The following is a 22681-nucleotide window of genomic DNA, read 5'->3' on the forward strand; positions in this document are numbered from 1 at the left end:
CATCTCGGACATGGTTCGCTCAGAGTGAAGACAGCTCAGTGTTCCAGCTCCTTGCTCCTTGAATGCCAGACAAAAGTGACGCTCTTCGCTCAGGCTTCCGGTCCCTCCCTTCGCGGGGGAGGACTCTCCTGATTGGCTCTTCTTGGGCCCCCTCCCTCTGGTGGAATCCAGAGGCGGGATCTTTTCCTTGTCAGCGTAATGTGGCCGGGCTTTTTGACCATTCACGACACAGGTGGGTGGGCTTTCGGCTTTCGCGCCGCTCCGCTCCCCTTGCCAAGAATCCGGGTTTGGCGCCAAATTGTTACACATGTCCCGCCACATTCTCCTGATTGCCTCTGTGCACAACGCACGTGCTTTCTCCAGGCTTGGCGGGAACCGCCATTTTAGATCACTGTCCTTGCTCCGCGGAGTGCATGTGGGGATGGCCGCCATTTTGGACGAGTCCTCCAAATGTCCATGTGCCCTATCCTCAATGTCTAAAGGGTATCTCGTACCTAAAATACACTGACTGACTGTCAACTGTGTGCTCTTCATTCTGTTTCTCCCTAAATTGAGGTGGCTTGTACCCCAGGCTCAGCGGAACTCCTCTCCTCCATGCACTATACTCGATGTTTACAATGCAAGTGTTCTGTGTTGCGTGTGTGTGGGTGATAGCTATGGTACCTCTTGTATAGGTACGGGCGTCTCCTGCTTTTGGCCACTCATAGCGCGGGCCCTGGGCCATGGTCCCTGGACTGGTTAACAGGGTGACCCCCCCAGTTGCCTCACGCTACCTGCCTCAAGGGACTCGGTCAGCTCTAACTATCCACCCTTCCTACGCCACCTCCTATGGGCGCCCAAGGCATACTGTGTGAGAGTCTACGCTCCTCCTGACTACCCTCGGCATATGCAATTGCGCCCATCCTTCTCCAACACTTGCGTGGAGAGTGCATCTCACTCTGCCTGTTCCGCCTTGCTATAAGCCGGTCCTGTTCTGACATATCTCTCAGCAGCGCCTCCAAATGTAAACCTGCTTCCCCCCTTCCCCCAGACTCTACGGTGGTGTCTAGGGTGCATGAGGACGGATTACATGCGGTGTGGTGTGTACCTGTGAGGAACAGGAGAGCCTGAGCTTCCCGCGATGTTGTGGGGGAGCCAGGACCGGGCTTCTGGGGTGGTAGCCTTCATGATCTCTTAGTGGTGCAGCGCCTCCATCTTCTATACTCCCAGGAATATGGGACAGGACCGGTATAGAAGAACCCCTTGGGTCCCAGGGTAGTACTTTCCAAATCACACACAGTCATTGCGGAGGATGAATAGTCTCTTTTATTAACAGAGCAACAATATCCCAACGATAGTGGCTTCCAACAGCCGCAACACAATAGCCAGGACGGGTTATACGCAGCTCGCCGTTACCCAGATAATTCCTCCTCTCCTTCCCTCCAAGTCGATCCTCCGGCAGGATGGTCTGGGCTAGGGCTTCAATACCCCGTGGCCCACCCCTGAGGTTAGCCTCGCGGTGGGTCTTGAATTCTCCCCATCACCCCTGGCAGAGGGGTGAGGGCATTGGTCCACCAAGTCTATAATTCTATCAGCTCTACTAAAGGACGCTGAATCATTCCGCTCTTCTTTCGCATGCACTCTGTGCAGGGGAAACCGTAGTCTCCTCCAAATCCTCGGTCCGATCCGCAGGATTTCTTGACTCATAGCATATTTACTGCACTGCATACTCCCGGCATAACGAACCGGCAACTCCAGACTCTCGGTATCACTATCAACTCTCTCGAACTCTCTCTCGAATGAACTCTACTCACCGGAGTTGGCTGCTAAATATAGAGCTAGCCCCGCCCCTCGTGATGTCAACAGGACCTCCCCTCTTGCTCACGCCTGCAGCAGAGTCCAGGCCTGCGTCTATCATTCAGGATAGGGCTATGAAGGGGGGAAAAAACATGATGATTACTGGTGCCTGATCTTAACAGGACTTACCACAGCAGAAGGAAGATAGGTATAGCCTGTGCTGTTTACAGGGGGCTACACTAGTTTGATAAATATTTTGTAAAACGAATTACAGTCATGGCACTTAAGGAAGATGTAAGCCTAATGAAAATGTAAGCACAATGTTAAAATGGTTAAAATTGAATTTAAGATGTTTTTATTTTATTTTATTTTTTTGAGATTGGCCGTGACCAACTGAGGCAGAGTGTACTGCTGAAATTAATTTAAACTCCAGCACATATCTGCCATAAAATCTCAATAAACTTAAAGGGAAATAGGTTAAAATCCAAATTTATTGCACATGATTTATTTCCATTTCCCAGCATAGATCATTTTAGTTAGATTTAGATGTCCAGAGGTTTTAGTAGTATGTGTAAATCATTTGTCAAGTGCGCATGTGTAGAGATACGCACACATGTTTACTGATGGACACAGTTTAATGATGGATTAAAGGGACTACTTAAAACCGGAGTAGCTATACCTCCGTCATACACCCCCGAAGAAGCAAGTTAGCTCGCGAAATGCGTAGGATTAATTCTGGTTGGCCCCATATAGTCTAAAGATTCAGCTCGTTGACGCTGATATTGATGAACAGCCACCAGCGAATATTCCACAGAAACCGACACCAGCTGGTCTGAGACACAGTAAACCACATTGGATTTTCGGGCTGTCATTGCCACGGTTGAGAGAGGATATTCTCTATTACATATCCAATGCGCATATCCTACCTGCGTCTCGTAAGTAGGACTCACACTTTACGTAGCGGACCACCATCGGATCTTCAATTGCATTACTCTTTATTGTTGATGTTATTGCATTTTATTATCTAATTTTAAATAAATGTACCCCCCCTTTTATCACTTATCTATCATTTCCATGTTCTGATCCTACACCTCTGAGGCATCATATCTAGCACAAATCATTGTGCTTGCTCACTTACAAAACAGTATTATACTGTGTTTTGTCTGTTTTTCTCTCTTTTTATGTGCTGAGAGAACAATTACATGAATATCCGTCTGGAGTGGCTAGGACATCGGTCACATCTCGGACTGCAAACGGTTCTATACAATACATCTGTACAGCAATTAACTATATTGAACTAAGACTAACTATCAGTATCATGCACCGGAATAATTATCTATTTTTGTACAGATACAATATATATGTTCAAAAAAAGGTTGGACATCTTTTTAGAAAGGAAATGTATACAGGGATATACCTAATAAGTAAACATGGGAAGGGTGTTGATCCAGGGAGTAATCTGTAATCTGGGATAAAGTATTTGTCGTCTAAATTTAGGTTGAACTAACTTGATGGACGTACAATATATCTCTTTTCAACCTCATCTACTACAGTGTATGTAACTATTGTGACATAGTCCAAAGATGTTAGGCAGCTTTCTGCCCTGTTTTAGGTGAGAAAGTGCAGGAATTATGCAAAATGATCCATTCCACAGCTTCACATTAACTCAGGCTAGTGGATGGAAAATCCAGACCACAGATTACAATGTGTCTAGTTCTCCCTCACCTGCTCTCCTAATCACTAGCACAGGTATTTAGAGCAGAGAGGGTTGCTTTTCACTCTCTCTTCTTAGAGCCTGGGGACTGGGGGTTTCGCTGCTCCCCTGCATCCAGTTTGGGGTGGACGGCCCCTTCAAGTATCCCAGTACCAGAGGATTTGCCTGGACACTTGGGACCGAGTTCCCACCACGAACAGATAAGACAAACAAATCTTTATTGCTGTATCTAAAAGACTGTATGCTTTATCTAGTGACCCTAAATGAGAGGGCATTGTTTTAAGCTGGGAAACCAGGTTAGTTGGCCCAGCATCAGTTAGAGAGGCTGTTTCTGCTGTGTAGTTAGATCCCTGAATGGGATAGGATTTTGATTATATGGTTTTGTTTTGTTTCTTGAAATAACAGTGTGGAAAATACTATAACACTGATATGAGTAAACTGCTGAATGTTAACATCTGATTGCCTCTTTCCTACACATGTTAAAGCTGCAGTCCCTTACTGGGATGAAAATAAAACAGGCAGAAGCCTGAGTTAAGCAACGTAATGTTAATCAAGGGATCAGTTATGATCCAGTTCTGGAGGTCTGCAGCAGTTAAGGCTGTCAGATATAATTGATAGTTATCTACACTGTGATCAAGGACCCGACACAGGTGGTGATCTCCCTGAGGGAAGAGGTGATCCAACTCCATTGAGAGGGAAGGAACTTCTGAAAGGATGTACTACATTGAAATGAGCAGCTAGGACGACCGCTGTGAGGGACAGTCTGCCTAAAGATGTCAATAAAGATGCCCAGTTTCACAAGACCCTTGCTGTGTGTGAGTGAAGTTCTTACACAGAAGGAGGCACCCAGAAGGAGGTCCCCATCAGACACTTCTCCCTGCAGCCGCAGAAATCCTGATGGGGTGGAGGCGCTGCATCGGATGTAAGACTCAACGCACACTACCTCAGATGCCTGTCATGCTGATATCCCCATACCAACTTAGTGGGAGACTCAGGAGTCCTGTAAGCCAGCAGGTGCACCACACGACATACAGACATGTAATGGGGCTAGTAGACCACAGGGGCCAATGTGAGATTGGGTGGGGGCCCGTAAAACCGTTACACATGTCACAAATAATATCACAGGAGATGGCTATTGGACAAATGAGAGATGCAGAACACTGAACATGGCAGCAAACGGAGGAAAACTATGAAGTTCATTACTTGGATTGATTTACCTTGGTGAGTTGATTGATATTTAGAGCTTTATTGATACCGTAATCAGACAAAGTTATAACCCCATACTGTATTAAAACATTCAGATTAGATTTTTTCCTACCCATGTAGAGCCGATATATTCACTGTTAGAAGAAACAGCCAGAGAAACTAGATGGCCTCTGGGGTCACAATTAGAAACTGCAACATAATTTCCTGAGTAAGGTTCAGCCTGGTGACTATATTGTATGATTCTCTGTCCTGGCATTTAAAATTTGAATTTCTACGTGAACTCGGTCTTTGCTTATAGTAAATCTGGGCCTTAGATAGGTTACTAGCAATTCAGCTCATTTGATTTTAATATTTTAATATTGACTGCATCTTTAACGTGACTCAATGTACATGTCATAGAACCTTGGGAAATTTCCCATGCCAGTCACATTGGGGGTGATGTCTATTTCTTCTGGAGGAAGAGCAGATTTCAGGTTGAAGCTCTGCAGAATGGTAGTGAAGATTAAAAAGATGGTGAAGAAAAAAATGTGAACTAGCGCTAAAGTGTAATACACAGTGTGATATTAAAAAACTTATAATAAAGGATGGCTGCCCGGTGATACTGCCAGTACTAACAGAATAAACCAAAATAAAGAAAAACCTGGCGCCAAATAGTCAGTGGAATGTCCTGTACTCCTCAAGGGATCCGCACACTTGCTCGACAGACCATGCAAAGAAAAGAACACAAACAAACAAAAATCATAGCGCAACACTGTAGGGTAAGCAGTACTGCACTAATACACACAAACAGTTAAGAATCCTAGCGACTATTAAAATAATTATTTATTAAAAAGAACTATGCCAAGACCGACAATGGCAAATACAAGGAACCGCAGGTCATCCGGAGCACAAAAATTGGAGCCCTACTTACATACAGCAAGGTTTAAACTCGCATGGTAGGAACAAGTCCTAGGTAGAGATGATCTCCCTGGCGGGTGATGCCTCTGCTCCACTGCGGCTCAGACACCAGTCAGTCCTTACGATGGTAACCGGAACAGCTCCGGCCGTGGGGGCTGGTGTGCGGGGTCCACAGCTCTGCACCGCGTGTAGACACACGCCTCACTTCCTCCTACGGAGCAACAGGAAGTCTCTGCGCGCCCGCGCGCGATAGTGCCCGTTGCCTTAAAGGAACAGCTGGCAGGCTGAAGGGAAAGTTGGGCTCCAAGGCCAAATGTCCTTAAACGTCCAAAGTCAGTCAAATAGTGGCTGTGCCACTAGCCCTACGCGTTTCGTAGATGTCACTATTTTTTCTGCACACTGAAACAGTGGATTCACTGTTTCAGTGTGCAGAAAAAATAGTGACATCTACGAAACGCGTAGGAGGAAGTGAGGCGTGTGTCTACACGCGGTGCAGAGCTGTGGACCCCGCACACCAGCCCCCACGGCCGGAGCTGTTCCGGTTACCATCGTAAGGACTGACTGGTGTCTGAGCCGCAGTGGAGCAGAGGCATCACCCGCCAGGGAGATCATCTCTACCTAGGACTTGTTCCTACCATGCGAGTTTAAACCTTGCTGTATGTAAGTAGGGCTCCAATTTTTGTGCTCCGGATGACCTGCGGTTCCTTGTATTTGCCATTGTCGGTCTTGGCATAGTTCTTTTTAATAAATAATTATTTTAATAGTCGCTAGGATTCTTAACTGTTTGTGTGTATTAGTGCAGTACTGCTTACCCTACAGTGTTGCGCTATGATTTTTGTTTGTTTGTGTTCTTTTCTTTGCATGGTCTGTCGAGCAAGTGTGCGGATCCCTTGAGGAGTACAGGACATTCCACTGACTATTTGGCGCCAGGTTTTTCTTTATTTTGAAGATTAAAAAGAGCTTCATCCGAGCCAGACCCTCTCCGAGGCAGTTCCGCTTCCCTAGAAAAGACAACAAGAAGGTCATACTTTCCGATCTGTGTAGTGAATGGGAAAAAGGTTTAGGAAAAGGCGTCTAAAAGGGATATGATTACTATTTACAAGTACAGTATATGTAAGGTCAAGACATGGCACCTTCGAGGGAACATCCTAAGTACAATACAAATGTCAGGGGGTCGTCCCAGGAGATTAGAGGAAAGAAGATTCAACCAGCAGCAAAGGAAAGGGTTCTATACAAGGTGAGCAGTGACCATGTGGAATTTATTACTCATGGAGACTGATAGATATAGTAGATACGTTTAAGAAAATATTTGGGACCATACTTGCTAAGCAGTGTTATTCCATAAGACCACATCTGGCACTGGAATACAGTTTCTGATGTGTATTCCAAGCTGCTGATTGGGGAATTTTGGGCAGAAAATGGCACAATCAGTGACTTTGGCACATATAAAATCAGCCCCTGTGACTTTAATGGTATTATAAGATGTTTTCTCATACCGGAAGGTGCTTTACGGATTAGCACTGCTTACTACATGTAAATATGCCTATTGATGTTTTTTACATAGAGGAAAAGTATACGGGGTATGCAGAACCATACACAACATAAACAGAGCTTTGATACAGGGAGCAATCTGACTAAACAGGATAAAGCATAGGCAGAGTATTGATCCATTTACAGGTGTTAGGAAGGAATTCCTTTACCTTTTGAGACGTACAGATGCAGCCGCCAGTTTTACACCACTTGCCTTTTAAAATCTGTGGCTATCTCGCAGTAACTGGTGAGATGGGTCAGAGCAGGCTGAAATGGCCCATCGGATTAACACAGCGCGGGTCCCTGAGCTTGAATGGGACTCACAGTCCCATTCAAATGCAGGAACCCACGCTGTGTTAATCCGATGGGCCATTAGTCTGGCTGCAGAAATCTCCCAGCGTTACTGCGAGATAGCCACAGATTTTCCATGGCAAGTGGTCTAAAACCGGCACATGCAACTGTAACTGGCAAATTGTACTGTGATTTTTCTTTGCCTTAAAAGATGTGCAAACTGGCCAAAACTCACTTTGATGACTTTTCGTTTTAACTTTTTATAAAGTTAGAAACATTTCCAAATATTTTGAATGTTTTTGAGGCAAAACAAATTTGCTATTTTTATTTTTTATTTTTAACTTGCCAAAATAGCAGCCCTTAAACATTTTATATGTATGCTTTAATAGAAACACTAAATAGGCACGCCGGCTGCAGCTTCACCCTGCCAATGTTGTTTTATTGTTTCAATTAGAGAGGTGTTCTGGCAGTGGGGGGAGATTCTACCCTATAAAACTGAGGAGGGATTTTTGGTCCCTTAGTTCAGCAGGGACAACATCCTAAGCAGTAGTAGATACAAGAGTTGTTTTTGCTTATACCAGTAGTAGCAGCAGTGGTACTATTGTGGTTGCACCCCCTCTGTGTGTGTCCCAGGTGCCTGCTGCTGTTGAGCCCATGTTAGTAGAACAGGTTGTGGCTGAGTTGAGCTCGGAGGAGGTAATTTCACCTTTTTCAACCTCCCTCTTTGGAAGTTGCATTGTATTAGATGAAGCACGTCAGTATGAGATTTTGCTGGTTTCCTCTTATGTAGGAGACTGCGATTTTGATAGGGCCACCTTTGGCAGCAGCTGTCTCATCTATCTCACCGCCCTCAACTAATTCTGTTGCACCTGACCCTTGAACCGTTGTTGGAGAAGGTGAGGGTGACATTTTTAGTGATGCTAAGTGAGGAGCATCCTAATGAAGGTGAGGTTCAGGAGCCATTTCTCCTCAGATGTGATGTGTTGGGACTCAGGCTGGTATTCCATCCTGCCCCCGAGCCCGCAGGCATCACATAGGCATAGTTGGGCACCCATAGGAATCCCCTCCCTAGTGTGGGATAGTGAGCCAAAAGTAGGAGGGCAGGAGCATGTGCCACCTGGAGATACCTGCACTGCAACACCATCTACAATACAATCACTAGGACATCTGGGAGAAGCACCATCAGCAATCCTCTATATCTGAGTGTTCTTCTAGGCGGAAGGATCCAACTCTATGTCACCGGTGGAGTGTTGCCACCACCATCCCCTGAAGCAGGAAGTCACCCACACCTTCTCGTAGTTGGCACACCAGACCCAGGTGTTCTCCACCATTTGCCCCTTCTAAGAGTTCTGCTCCTAGATGGAGTGCTGTCTGAAGTACCGCAGGTGCTTTTTCTGGACCGATTACCCAACTTGTGGAAACTTTTTTTCTTCCCCTAGATTCACCACCACCCCAGAGACAATGGAGACAAGGAGTGAGAACAAAGACAGCAGGGTGGGACAAGGTTCAATGCACTCTATACTGTAGCTTTAGAGATGTGTGGTACTGTCCCAAATGCATTCGCTAAATCTAAACCATTTTCACCCTAATCGCTTGGGAACTCAAATTCATCTGCAGCGTTTTTTTCCTGACCTCATGTACAAGTTTTGCACATCTCTATGTAGCATGGCAGTGACAGGGCCGATTCTAGACCTAGTTAGTCACTTAGAGTGGCAATTCTGCGATCAGATGCATTGTAAATTCTGCTGCATTTGATACAATTTTCAAATGACAAAAATATTGCAGGGAACCCTTAGGGATGCCCAGGGAATCCAAGGGTTCCTGGTTAGGTGAAGGATGGAAAACAGCTATGGGTTTTTGGGGTATGAGGGTGCAATATATTATATATTTCTTTCTTTGTCCTGTCTAGTTTGTAAAATATTATTGGTAATTATGTAGAACTAAAATAGAATGCCTGATGTAGTCATATGGGCCCATATGTATGCACGCCAATTTATTTTTGGAGTATAAGTTAGATTGCTTAGGGCTATTATTTCAGTGCCTTTGTGTTATGTCAGACAGCAATGTTTGATTTGTAATAAATGCACTCTTGCTAACATCTGTGTGCAATAAAAGTCTCTATTCAAATTGCTTTATTTGAAAAGACACGTGTGGAACTCAGTTTTTCCACCACAATTGCATCTTTAAACTGAATAATATGTTAACTCATAGATACAAACACATAACATACCTGCAGAGAAAGGCATAAAAGCGTCACTTTTCATGAAGCCGCCACTTTCATCTAAGAAGTTCTTGGGGTTGAAATTGTCAGGGTCAGAGAAGCATTCAGGCTCTCTTAACACGGTGCCTAGCATGGCGAAAACATTGGTACCCTGACAAAATGAGATGACAGACTAAAATTATGTTTCCTCTTTATAAGGGTGTTGGTTAAGAATGTACTCTGTAATCCATCTGCAAAACTCAGGGTTCACACTAAGTTGCTTAGTGGGCTAAAGGGTCAGACCAGTGTGACCTAATGGCAGTGACATTTTGTAATGGATAAAAAGGGTCCGTCCCACTTAGGACCACAGTGACCCAATCACAGTGGCAGGTTTAATGGGGGCAGTATCCCCCCCCGAAGCCTATATACATTTACCTTATATAATACCTTATATATACACACCTTATATAATGTTAGTATCTTGCCCCCCTGAGCATGTCCTGCTTTTTCTTAAAAAGCACAAATCTGATTCTGTTCAAAATCATGATTTTCTCAGTCTCTAGTGTCTGAGGTTAGCATAGAAACCTTTAAACTGCACTGATATCTGGGGAGAGCTCCATTTAAACCTTTCAGACATGTATTATTTCAAATGCTTATATCTGCTGAGCCGAGCACCCAACAGTGTGAAAGGACAAGAAGAGAGATCTCTTGAAGTAAATAAAAAGAATAATATACAATCAGTGCGGACTGCTGCTTTAAAGTGTCAGTCCCATTTAGGACAAATATGCCCTAATAACTATGATAGGTTAAATCAGTGGAGCTCAACTCCAATCCTCAAGACCCCCCAATAGTCGAAGAATGAGCTACCGATTAAGCCACCTGTGCTGAATCTGTTAAACTGTTAAACAAGGGGATCTGATGAAAACAGTTTAGCTGGTGAAACGTGAAGGGCAAGGTATGCTGTGGATTCCTTCAGCGTTGATTTATGAGTTCTGCCTGACATTCTCCTGCTTGCCATCTCCGTGCACGGCGTGACGTCATCTGTTCGTTCCGCCGCAAACATTGTCCCCGGTGGGAACCTAAACTATCTGGAGGTGTGTTCCCGGGGAAAGAATACTGTGAGGAGCCTGATGACGTGAGTTCCTGCTGGCAGAGATACACGAGGGCTGTACTGGATGCAGTGGTGTCACGGAGCAGAGTAGCAGAGCAGCAGCGCTTACAGATCCTTTGGAGCATGAGTATTACTCATACAATGCTTTTTTATCTTTTATGTTTGTGAGTTCATTTTATGAGCCTTTTATTGGGAATTAAACCATTTTTTGCACAGTAATGCACTAGGATTGGGCGCTTTTTTCTTCTATTTTATATATATATATATATATATATATAAAATCACTGGCACTCCTATATAGATGTAAATGGTTACCTGGTGCACGTCCCATAAAATCAAATAGAGGCATACATTACCAGAAGTGGCAAGGTGGCGACAGCACTCAGAGGGTTCAAGTCAAAACTTATGTATTAAACATAGCACAAAACTCCAACGTTTCGATCCCTCTGGGGGATCTTCCTCAGGGGGGTGCAGAGAGCCAGTGACTCTCAGTGACCTTAAATACCCAGCACCCCTGTGCCAAACCACACCTACTAATTAAAAACATCATTACCACGTGCAGATACAGGTGAAGAAGCATATAATCATATAATCAGGGAGAATCAGCTGAACTCATGCTGCCCGATTCCTATAGGTTTAGCCCGGTCACCTGACCCTGTTTCAAGAGGTATCTCTGTCACTGGTAGGCTTCTTCCTGAGTTCCGTATACTTTCTTTGGTTGACATAGCAACCGCGCATGTTCGTGAGTTCATTCCACTGCTCTAAGAGTTCACACGGTGTCCGCGATCTCCAAGGCAACTGCGCATGCACGTGACGTAATCCTGCAATCTTCGTGTATTGCTGCTTTGCTGATCCCTGAACCTCCATTCAAAGACAGTATGCAAGAAGAACTCATGTACAACTACTGAGTGAGCATGTTGTACCAATAGTAATGAGGCATAATAGAGTTGAATCATGCAAGATAATTGAGTATATTAAACATAATGGCCCCCACAATGGCTAGGTCACAGATATTCAGGGATCATGGGCAGCAATAAAATCAATGACAGAAATAGTAAAGCAAACGCCCTAGGGTATAAGTGAGGATAAGTGAAGTGAACAGGGGAAGGGAGGGGAAAATAAGGGGAAGAGCAAGGAAAAATGCTAAACATATATAAATCTAATACATACTGTGCTATGCTAATTATATAAAAATATATGCCGAAAGCATAGCACGTGTCAGCCTTGCTGTTATAGCTACATAATCAGTCAATAAATGGAAAATAACAATTATAGAAGTTAAAGAAAACATCTCAAGTTCATGTCCTCATTCAAACCTTTGGGGGCCATGGAATCCAGTTTATATATCATTCTTGCCTCAAGTTGAAGCAAAAGCTTGAGTCTATTCCTTCCCCTTGGTGGAACGTGGGCTTGTACAACGGGCATGCATCTAAAAGGTGGCCAAGCTATGTTGTTTGAGCTTAAAATGTCTTGCCACTGGTAATAGCTTTAGATCATCAGGTAGCTTGTAGATCGATGCATTGCTATTCGCTCTTTTAGCCCACGTGTTGTTTTAAGAACATATATAAGCCCACAGGGGCATTTAATGATGTAAACAACAAATTTAGAGTCACAATTGTGAAAATCCACAATTTTGATTGGGTAACCTTTATGCGGATGCGGGAACGTGTTGCCTAGTATAAGATACTGGCAATTGACACATCCTTTGCATTTGTGTACCCCTGGAAATTTAGTAAGCCAGGTGGGATTCACAGCATACTTATCAATAGGGTCCGCCTTTACAAGGTGGTCCCCTATATTACGACCCTGCCGGTAACAGAACAGAGGTGGGGACTTGAAATGTTTACCGATGCGCTTATCATTAGCCAGAATGTGCCAATTTTGTCTTATACTGCGCTGTACTGTATCTGGCTAGAGGCAGTACTACTGTATATGTTGATACCACATGGAACCGATCACTCTCATTTTTCCTTGTTGGTTTCAGCAAATCCTCTCTTGCAGGTGCATGATTTCCTTCTGATCATAGCCCCTCTCACAGAAGCGTTCTGCCATTTTCTGTAAAGCCACCTCAAAGTGCGCAGGATTCCTTGTTATGCTCCGTGCCCGGAGCATCTGCGAAAATGTGAGCCCCCTCTTGAGGGGAGGTGGATGGTGACTTTGGGCGTCCAGGAGAGTATTTTTATCTGTATCTTTGGTATGTATTCTAGTACACAATACATTGTTCTCCGTATATATTACCGTATCCAAGAATACTATATCAGTTGCACTGTACTGGTATGTGAAGCAAACATTAGCGGGTATAAGGTTCACATAATTGATGAATTCTAGCAGCTCTTGTTCACCCCCACCCCACATCAGAAACACATCATCAATGAATCTAGAGTAATGGAGAATAGATTCAGCATGTGGGGCATCACTCAAGAGATGAATCTGCTCATATGTGTCCATCTAGATATTCGCATAGGCCGGGGCCATATTGGACCCCATGGCCGTTCCCATAAGTTAAAGATAGTACGTGCGCTCAAATCGGAAGTAGTTCTTATGCAATATAAGATCAAAGAGGGTCATTATGAACTCCGATGGGGGTCCATCAGCATGGTCCATGTGCAGTAGATGGCTCTTGACTCCGTCCATCCCCTCCTGGTGGGGTATATTAGTGTACAGACTTGACACGTTAAGTGTCACTAACAAGATGTCCGTCAGGTCAAGAGATAATAATGAAAGTTTAGTTATAAAATCCGTTGTATCTTTAATATATGAAGGCATCCGGAGAACAATTGACTGTAGGTAGAAGTCGACAAATTGCGACAATGGATGAAACAATGATGATCTCGCAGAAATTATTGGTCTACCCGGTGGGGCAACAAGAGACTTGTGTACCTTAGGTAAGGTGTATAGTAAGTGTAGTTAAGAAACCAGCCGTGTCTTCTGAAATCCAGCCGTTGCTCATTCCCATGGCAATAATCAAGTCTACTTCTCATTTATACGCTACTGTGGGATCTGCGGTTAGCTTCTTGTAATGGTCCTTGTGAGCAAATGTTTTTAATTAGTATATGTGGTTTATGTCACAGAGGTGCTGGGTATTTAAGGTCACTGACAGTCACTTGCTCTCTGCACCCCCCTGAGGAAGATCCCACAGAGGGATCGAAACGTTGGAGTTTTGTGCTATGTTTAATTAATAAGTTTTGACTTGAACCCTCTGAGTGCTGTCGCCTCCTTGCCACTTTTGGTAATATCTCTCTCTCTCCGCCTCTCCGCCTCTCCCCCTCTCCCCCTCTCCTTCTCTCCCTCTCTCTCTAGCTCTCTCTTTCCCTCTCCCTCTCCCTGTCTCTCCATACATACATTTAGTTGATGCCCTTAAACTGATGCACTAGACACCTGACAACCCCTTGTTCTAAGAGCCTGAAAACAGAGATCACATATATGTTTATACTACCAAGCAGTATTAAATTCAATGAATAATGTCATCTGATATGTACTTTGCTAGTGCACCAAATATCTGACAAACCCTTGTAGGCTAAGAGCCTGAGAGCAGACAGCACATAAATGAGGATACTATTAATGAAAAACTGTCTTTGCAAGTAATGGCAACAGTCACAACCAATGAGTCTCTAAGGCATGTATGTGCTGTCTGCTCTCAGGCCCTTAGCCTACAAGGGTTTGTCAGATATTTGGTGCACTAGCTAAGTACATATCAGATGACATTATTCATTGAATTTAATACTGCTTGGTAGTATACACATGTAGCCCCGGTCTTATTTTGTACTCACTGACCCCCCTCCGCGAGTGCCGAGCGGTTGCGGGTGCCGCCGGAGGCAGCGACAGACCCGCCGGCACTTCGCGAGGGTGGGGGCCAGTGCAGGGAGCACTTGGCGTCCCTGGAGATCCGGCGGCGCACCCGGCTAGCGGGGGCTGCCATGACACGTTGTGCGAGCGTGCGCGGGATCGCGCATGCGCAGATAGGGGCAGGGAGTTAAAGAAGCCCTTAGGAGATCGCGCGAGAGCAGGGTCAGCCAGAGAAAGGTTGCGGCGGCCATTAGGCGTTCGCGCATGCGCAGGGCAAGTGCGCACGCGGCCCCAATGCTATAGCAGCCTCCTGGGAACTACAACTCCCATGGAGCATAGAGAGGGAGACACCAGGTGTCTCATAGTGGCCAATGAGGGCCAAGGATTCTCAGCCCAGGAAATTGATACTTTTCGCGGGCTTAGGTAAGGATCCCCAAGTCCCAGGCAGGCCCCAATCCCTGTTAGGGTAGTGGGTAGTACTGAGGGACAGCCCCTAGGTTAGGGACGCTGCCCTTAGGTGTGTGAGGGTGCAGGCTTGTCAGTGTCACAGCTGGTAGTGCTGTGAGCGCTGACAAGTATGCACAGTGTATGCAGCGTGTGCTGTGTGTTGCTGCAGGTTGACTGTGCGTGTGCAGTGGGTTGCTGCAGGCGTTAGGCTGAGTTAGCCAGAGGGGACCCGGGTGGGCACGGGATAAGTAGTGTGGGTGCAGGGGGTCAGTGACCCACCTGCATAGGATAGGCTACCCCGTAGGCCCTAGGAGTTTCCGCTAAAGCCATCCAAGGTTGCTGTGCTGTAGGGACGGCCTATAGTGAGAGCGAGCATCACCCCTTACTGAGTACCAGATAGGGACAAAGCACAGAGTTGCGGCGGTTGCAGTCATCTGGGACCAGACGGCTGGATACCGTGATATCTGGAGGCTACGTGTTGGAGTCGTCTGACCCTTTGTGAAGTTGTTGCTGGTCACCGCCGTGACCGGAAGGTATTATTACATCAAGTGCACCAACACCGGTCAACAGGCGCTGATCCCGCCTTAGGCGTAACTCTTTAGGGACACTGAGCGAGTGGCTAAAGAACTGAGCCTATACCAATATACTATATATGGACACGGTGTGTGGGGCACACGGTGAAGGGACGGAGACATTGCCCTGAAGAGGGGGCAGCCGCTATAGTTATACCGTTAGAGTATAAGTATATGTATGTGTTATTGCTACATTGCATTCTCATTAGTAAAACCCAGTTACAATCATAGAGTGTTGTATGTTTCTTGCCCAGGGGAATCTCACATCACGGGTATCCTGGGTAAGTGGAGGCGCTGTGCTAACGAAATGTGTAAGTATTACCCCAGGCTCCCAGCTAGCGGAGGCTCAGATCTCCTGGAGCCGCAGGTGTTGTACAGCGACCAGTAGTTCCTTTGGGAGGGTTCAGAAAAAGGGCTACATTTGGAGGCGCTGCTGAGATATATATCAGACCTGGGGTGCCCGGTAATTTTTTTTTCTAAATTGTCCTATTTTTGTTCGCCATGGGGAAGCCCTCAAGGCGGAGGAAGCCACGTGCTGAATTCCCGGCCGCGCGGGAAAATGTTGCTAACAGTGATCCGGGACTGGCGGGAAACCCAGAGCCCCGCCCCCACACTGTGAGTGAGCACAGTGAACAGCAATCAGCGATGTCTGTTCCCCCTAAGGAAAGTACGGGATGCAGAGAAACACACCCCTTGCTGTATATAGTCATACGGCCCCCACATTTAGTCTTGCCAATGGTAGTATGCCCGTGTGCGTTAAGAGACTGGAAGGTGACTGGTGGCTGGACGGACGGGTCACTTAGGTTTCCCGTAGCGCTCACGACAACAGTGGTAGATGGGGAAGAATGCATGCACTGCTGCCTGAGTGAATGTGGTTGCCCCGTAGGTGAATTGACCCGAGGGCCCAAGTGTCCTGACTGTGAGGCGCAGTTCCTGAAACCCAGACTGCCGCAGCCTGCAGAACCTCCAGAGGAAGAGGAGGACACTGTTGCAGAAATTGATTATTTTCCCCCCGAGATTAAGAGAGACTGCCAGGGGTTACACCCTAACGTGTATGTGCCCTGGCAATTGCCAGGAATAGATGTTCTTGCGCTGATGTGTCCCTTCCTGAGTGAAGCCTATGACAAGGGAATCGAACTGTCCCAGTTACCGCTAGGCTTCAAGACAACGGAGGTGGATGGAGAAACGTTTACACAGTGTTTTAGCACCACCTGTGACTGTTCGAGAGGTGCACTGGCGTGGGAGCCCCAATGTGACTGTTGCGGGGCCTGCTTCTTATAGCCTATCATAACCCCGGCTACGGAACCAGCAGAGAAAGACGAGGAGGATCCTGACCTCCCTACCAAAGTGAGTTATGCTGGTAATCAGTCTGTCCTAATTCCAGAGGCCTCCGGGGACCCGTGTGTCCAGACCCATGTTGCAGACACGGTTCCAGACCCTCTCAAAGGGGACGTCCTAGTGGTAGAGAAGGAACCTCTGATGGTGGAACCTGCGGAGAAAGAGGCGCCTGATGGCTCTACCGTGGTGGGTGAAGCCGCTACCAGTCCACCTACCTCAGCTGTGGAGGTTGTGGAGGAGCCGTGGGCCCAATTGGACATTCTAGACTCCGGTCCCGAGCCGGAGCCGCCGAAAACAGAGCTACAGATGCTGGAACCCCAGATGTTGGTTCCAGACACGGTTCCCGAGCAGGAACCACCGAGGCCAGAACCGCCGATTCCGGAATCACAGGGTAAGGTGTCTATACCCCCATCTTCTTTTGGTGATTCCAGCGATCAACCGCCCGTGGTGATGCGTCTGCCGGCGGACCACTCTAGTGAAGTCACCGAGCCAACTAACTCAGCGGATACAGAGTATGCTGTTGGTCCGTGTGCCATAGAGGAGGTGTATCCAGATGCTGCGGACACTGATGTGGGCCCATGTGCCCTACTGTGTCCAGTCCGACCTACCACCGAGGTACCAGCGGTTCCAGGCTTGGGATCAGTACCTGGCAACGACGACAAGGGTGAGTTGACTGCCCCAGGGGTGTCGGGTGTGAGCTTCCCGGTGATCGCGGAGCCTGGCGGCTCCGAAGGTAGGGTCACCCGGGCGATGGGCTCACCTCGTCATCGCGTCCTGGCGGAGGTGTCCCCCTTAGAAGATAGCTGTCCAGTGGTGCGAGTGGACCCGTACCTACCGCCTATCGTCCAGGCGAAGAGAACAGCTCCTGATCTGAGTGTGAGTCCGTGCGCTCCAACCCAAGTGGTCCCAGGACTGAGATCCAACGCTCCCGAGGTTCCAGCAAGTAAGTGGACTGCCCCAGAAGTGCCGGGGACAGGTCCCGAGACAGCCAAGGTGGGAACTGACAGCGTCCCCGAGGATCTGTTGGCCACCGTGAATCACGGCAGTGGTAAGGTATCTACCCTTTACCCCCTGCCGGGTGAACCCGAGACGGTGAAGAAAGAGACATTGTCCATTGCTCGCTTCCCCGTGGAAGCTTTGCCAGTTTGTAGGGACAAAGACTGTGAGAAGAAGGATTCAGGGAAGGTTGCCTCCTTTAAGCCCAAAAAGGAGCGCTCCATTCACCATGTAGTGGACCGCGGGAAAGGTCCTGGTCTCCTGGCCTACCGCATCCATGCCGCGAATGGCCGGGTAAAGGCCTGGTTAAAGGACATTGTACTATTCCTTCTACAAGGGGGAGGAAGTAGTACAGAGCCGGTGACTGTTACCCCAGAACGTGCTCTTCAAGAGATTTGTTTAGGGGAGGCTCACGGACGCAAAAGTGAGGTACCCCCATCTGCTCAGTTAAGGGCACTCCACTATGAGACGCAGCGGGCCTCGGGTATCCACGGGATGTTGTTGGGTACCAATGGAAAAATGCAAGTTATATGTGATATGATTTATGCCATGCATTTTTCATTATATAACTCTCTGTATGGTTGCTACCCAAGCGAGGTAGCGAGGTTGCTACCCAACTCTCTGTATGGTTGCTACCCAAGCGAGGTTTGCACAAACCAGGTTGGGATTCTTCAAGGGGGAGAATGTAGCCCCGGTCTTATTTTGTACTCACTGACCCCCCTCCGCGAGTGCCGAGCGGTTGCGGGTGCCGCTGGAGGCAGCGACGGACCTGCCGGCACTTCGCGAGGGTGGGGGCCAGTGCAGGGAGCGCTCGGCGTCCCTGGAGCTCCGGTGGCGCACCCGGCTAGCGGGGGCTGCCATGACACATTGCGCGAGCGTGCGCGGGATCGCGCATGCCCAGATAGGGGCAGGGAGTTAAAGAAGCCCTTAGGAGATCGCGCAAGAGCAGAGTCAGCCAGAGAAAGGTTGCGGCGGCCATTAGGCGTTCGCGCATGCGCAGGGCAAGTGCGCACGCGGCCCCAATGCTATAGCAGCCTCCTGGGAACTACAACTCCCATGGAGCATAGAGAGGGAGACACCAGGTGTCTCATAGTGGCCAATGAGGGCCAAGGATTCTCAGCCCAGGAGATTGATACTTTTCGTGGGCTTAGAAAAACGGCAGTTGAAGCTGGGAGAAGGAAGGGGGAGGAAGGGTGTAGGGAGCAAGTGGCTCCTGCACCAGGTAAGGATCCCCAAGTCCCAGGCAGGCCCCAATCCCTGTTAGGGTAGTGGGTAGTACTGAGGGACAGCCCCTAGGTTAGGGACGCGGCCTTTAGGTGTGTGAGGGTACAGGCTTGTCAGTGTCACGGCTGGTAGTGCTGTGAGCACTGACAAGTAGGCACAGTGTATGCAGCATGTGGTGTGTGTTGCTGCAGGTTGACTGTGTGTATGCAAGGTGTTTGCTGCAGGCGTTAGGCTGAGTTAGCCAGAGGGGACCCGGGTGGGCACGGGATAGGTAGTGTGGGTGCAGGGGGTCAGTGACCCACCTGCATAGGATAGGCTACCCCGTAGGCCCTAGGAGTTTCCCCTAAAGCCATCCAAGGTTGCTGTGCTGTAGGGACGGCCTATAGTGAGAGCGAGCATCACCCCTTACTGAGTACCAGTTAGGGACAAAGCACAGAGTTGTGGCAGTTGCAGTCATCTGGGACCAGACGGCTGGATACCGTGATATCTGGAGGCTACGTGTTGGAGGCGTCTGACCCTTTGTGAAGTTGTTGCCGGTCTCCGCCGTGACCGGAAGGTATTATTACATCAAGTGCACCAACACCGATCAACAGGCGCTGATCCCGCCTTAGGCGTAACTCTTTAGGGACACTGAGCGAGTGGCTAAAGAACTGAGCCTATACCAATATACTATATATGGACACGGTGTGTGGGGCACACGGTGAAGGGACGGAGACATTGCCCCGAAGAGGGGGCAGCCGCTAAAGTTATACCGTTAGAGTATAAGCATATGTATGTGTTATTGCTACGTTGCATTCTCATTAGTAAAACCCAGTTACATTCATAGAGTGTTGTATCTTTCTTGCCCAGGGGAATCTCACATCACGGGGATCCTGGGTAAGTGGAGGCGCTGCGCTAACGAAATGTGTAAGTATTACCCCAGGCTCCCAGCTAGTGGAGGCTCAGATCTCCTGGAGCTGCAGATGTTGTACAGCGACCAGTAGTTCCTTTGGGAGGTTCAGAAAAAGGGCTACACACATATACTGTATGTCAAATCTAATACCTAAAAACCATACAACAAGCGCTAATCTACCAAAATGTATATAACCAATAAGGTAACATGTGCCTAATGCCCAAAACTTAACTGTGACCTATTATAAAGGATGACAGATATCTAAAGATAAGAATTGCTGCCCAGGGTACTCCCAAAGACAAGTGCTCTCACTACACTAGCTATATATCACCACAAAGAAAACAAAAATTAATTCCCAGCGCCAAAAGTCAAATGGTAAAAATTGACACCAATTCCCACTGTCCTGGATATAGTCCAGACTTGGTTCCCAATCCGAGAATTTAATCCAGTTTGCACAAACCAGGCTTGTTTCTTTCACTCCGGCTCCCCTCCTGTTATAAAATACAAAGGGGACAAACCATTGCGCAGAAAACCAGGACTGTTTAAGGGATCACTCTTGCAGACACTAAGAATGCCTACTTACAAGATACTAACTTGATATATACATTGGATACAATCTGTGCTTTTGCCTTCTCTCCAACGTTCACGAACCCCACGTGATGCTCCTGATTGAATCTAACCTCCTCCTTCTTGTAATTGAACACCATGCACCAGAACAGTCCCACCGTTAAAGTAACAGAGGAAAAAGATAGTGCGGTACTGCAAAACACACTTTAATAAAAACACATAATGTACACAGCACGAGTACACACTTACAGTACATTGTGCCACATCCTGCCATATAACACAAATGCTGTCCGCAGCTTGAAATCCTTGCTCCTTGCAGTTTCTAGCCTATCAGCTGTTTGCGCCTAACAGCTGTGGTCTCCGACATCTTTGCTGGTAATGTTACAGCTCTGCTACAAAGACTCCTCACTTATCAGCATCTCAAACAACTAGGCTCCTCCCTCCCAACATATTTCGTGACATCAGCAGTCACTTCCTCAGGGGTTCATAGAGCCTTAACCATAGTGTGCTATTTATACCTCCCGGGATTAACCCTTTCATTACCAGAAGTTAACCATATTTAAAGGAAAAGGGGCAAAAGTGCTGTCTAATGTGCAAATGAATATATTCAAACACATATGCAGTATAAGATATAAGGCAATGGGGTTACTCCTTTCTTACTTATAATACAGACACAGAACTTAAAACCTCTAAAATCTGATCAAACATTTGGTAAAATACATAGAAGGATATAAAAAAAATATAAAAAAGGAACCACCCCTATTTTTCAATAAAAACACATCATGACGGAGGCGCATGCACGATGATGAGGTGGTTGGATGTGTAGGCGCTGAGCTCCGTCCCCCACCAAGCATAAAACCCTGATTTAACCACTCAAAAACAGCCTAATAACCCCAAATTGGCCCTATCCACGGAATAGACACACTAAAGATTGCTCCGCAGAACGCAAAGAAGTAGAACACCGGCGATCTGAGAAATTACATGAACCGCCCGAGCACCCGGGCAGCGGAGACAGAAATGGCGCCTCTTTCAAATGCCGGCTCAGAATCAGAGAGAGAGGAGGACACAGCGGAGGAACAACGGCCGGTCCGCATAGGTGACTTTGATCGGCTCTACAGAAACTTAAAACCCTCCTGCAAGCGGAGATCCAGGAGCTCCGCAAAAATGTTCAAACCATTGGTGAAAGAACCGGAGCCCTGGAAGTAAAGATGGCAGCCGCAACGAAACGATTAAGAAGACTGAGAAGAAATCCGCCTATCTTCAGCCCAAATTACAGACCTGGCTGACCGGCAAGAGGATGCCGAAAAGAGGGATCGCCGCAATAATATAAGGGTCCGCGGCATCCCTGAAGTAGTGACGGATGTGGAAGGATTTGTTTTGCGCTGGCTAGCATTGCTTCTACCAGACCTACCAGAAGGGGAGCTCCTGATGGACCGCTGCCACCGGGCCCTCCGGAGTAGGCCAGTGGCGACGGAGCAACCCCATGATGTTATAGCCAAGCTCCACGATTTCCGGACCAGGGAGGCCGTGTTCTGGAAAACTAAATCTGAAGGGGCCTGCCGATTCGAAGAGGCCTCCCTTCAGATATTCCAAGACCTCTCCCCAGTGACCCTCAACAGAAGAAGAAGGTTGCAGCCCATCACAAGAATCCTACGCGAAAGGGCAGATATAGATAGATCTTCCCATTTGGCCTGCTGGTGCTGAAAGGTGGGAAGGCCATCTCCATGAAGGAGCTTGAGGAAGGGGAGGACTTCCTAAACAAACTTGGTGTGAGAGAAGGACCACCAGCGGGCCCATGGAGCGCACAAGCACTAGAGGAAGGATGGCAGAAGGTGGGGAAATCAAGGAAGAACCGAGGGGCAGAAGAAAGTGATGAGGACTAAGGGGAGGGAAAGGGACATGGTCGGCTGATGCTTTAGCGAGTTCTAAAAGTTTTAAAGGTTTCGGTTATTCTTGCCCTGGGCACCTGAGTACTCAACCCCCATGCACGGTTTTGCCTCATGGCAGCAAGAGGAGGCTTAAGCAGATAAAGAGCCCGCCTGGCCCCCGGCCACCCCACTGCGACAAAGATTAAGGCCAGAATAAAACTTTGTATAATCCGTACCTGATTCTGAAACAGGGGAAAAGATGGACG

General features: G+C 47.4%; 1 protein-coding gene across 1 annotated transcript in view; it reads right to left on the reverse strand.

Moving 5' to 3' along the window:
* Window positions 1-5067: 5067 nt before the first annotated feature.
* LOC142499912 (cytochrome P450 2A4-like) overlaps window positions 5068-22681 on the reverse strand; it is a 91448-nt gene continuing 73834 nt past the window's right edge. Inside the window, exons 8-10 of the mRNA XM_075609967.1 lie at window positions 9645-9786; window positions 6500-6594; window positions 5068-5178 (exon numbers count right to left, since the gene is read on the reverse strand). Of these exons, the coding sequence (XP_075466082.1) occupies window positions 5068-5178; window positions 6500-6594; window positions 9645-9786 (348 nt within the window). The remainder of the gene's footprint in view (window positions 5179-6499; window positions 6595-9644; window positions 9787-22681) is intronic.

The sequence above is a fragment of the Ascaphus truei genome, chromosome 7 (genome assembly GCF_040206685.1).
Source record: "Ascaphus truei isolate aAscTru1 chromosome 7, aAscTru1.hap1, whole genome shotgun sequence".
Taxonomy (NCBI): Eukaryota; Metazoa; Chordata; class Amphibia; order Anura; family Ascaphidae; genus Ascaphus; species Ascaphus truei.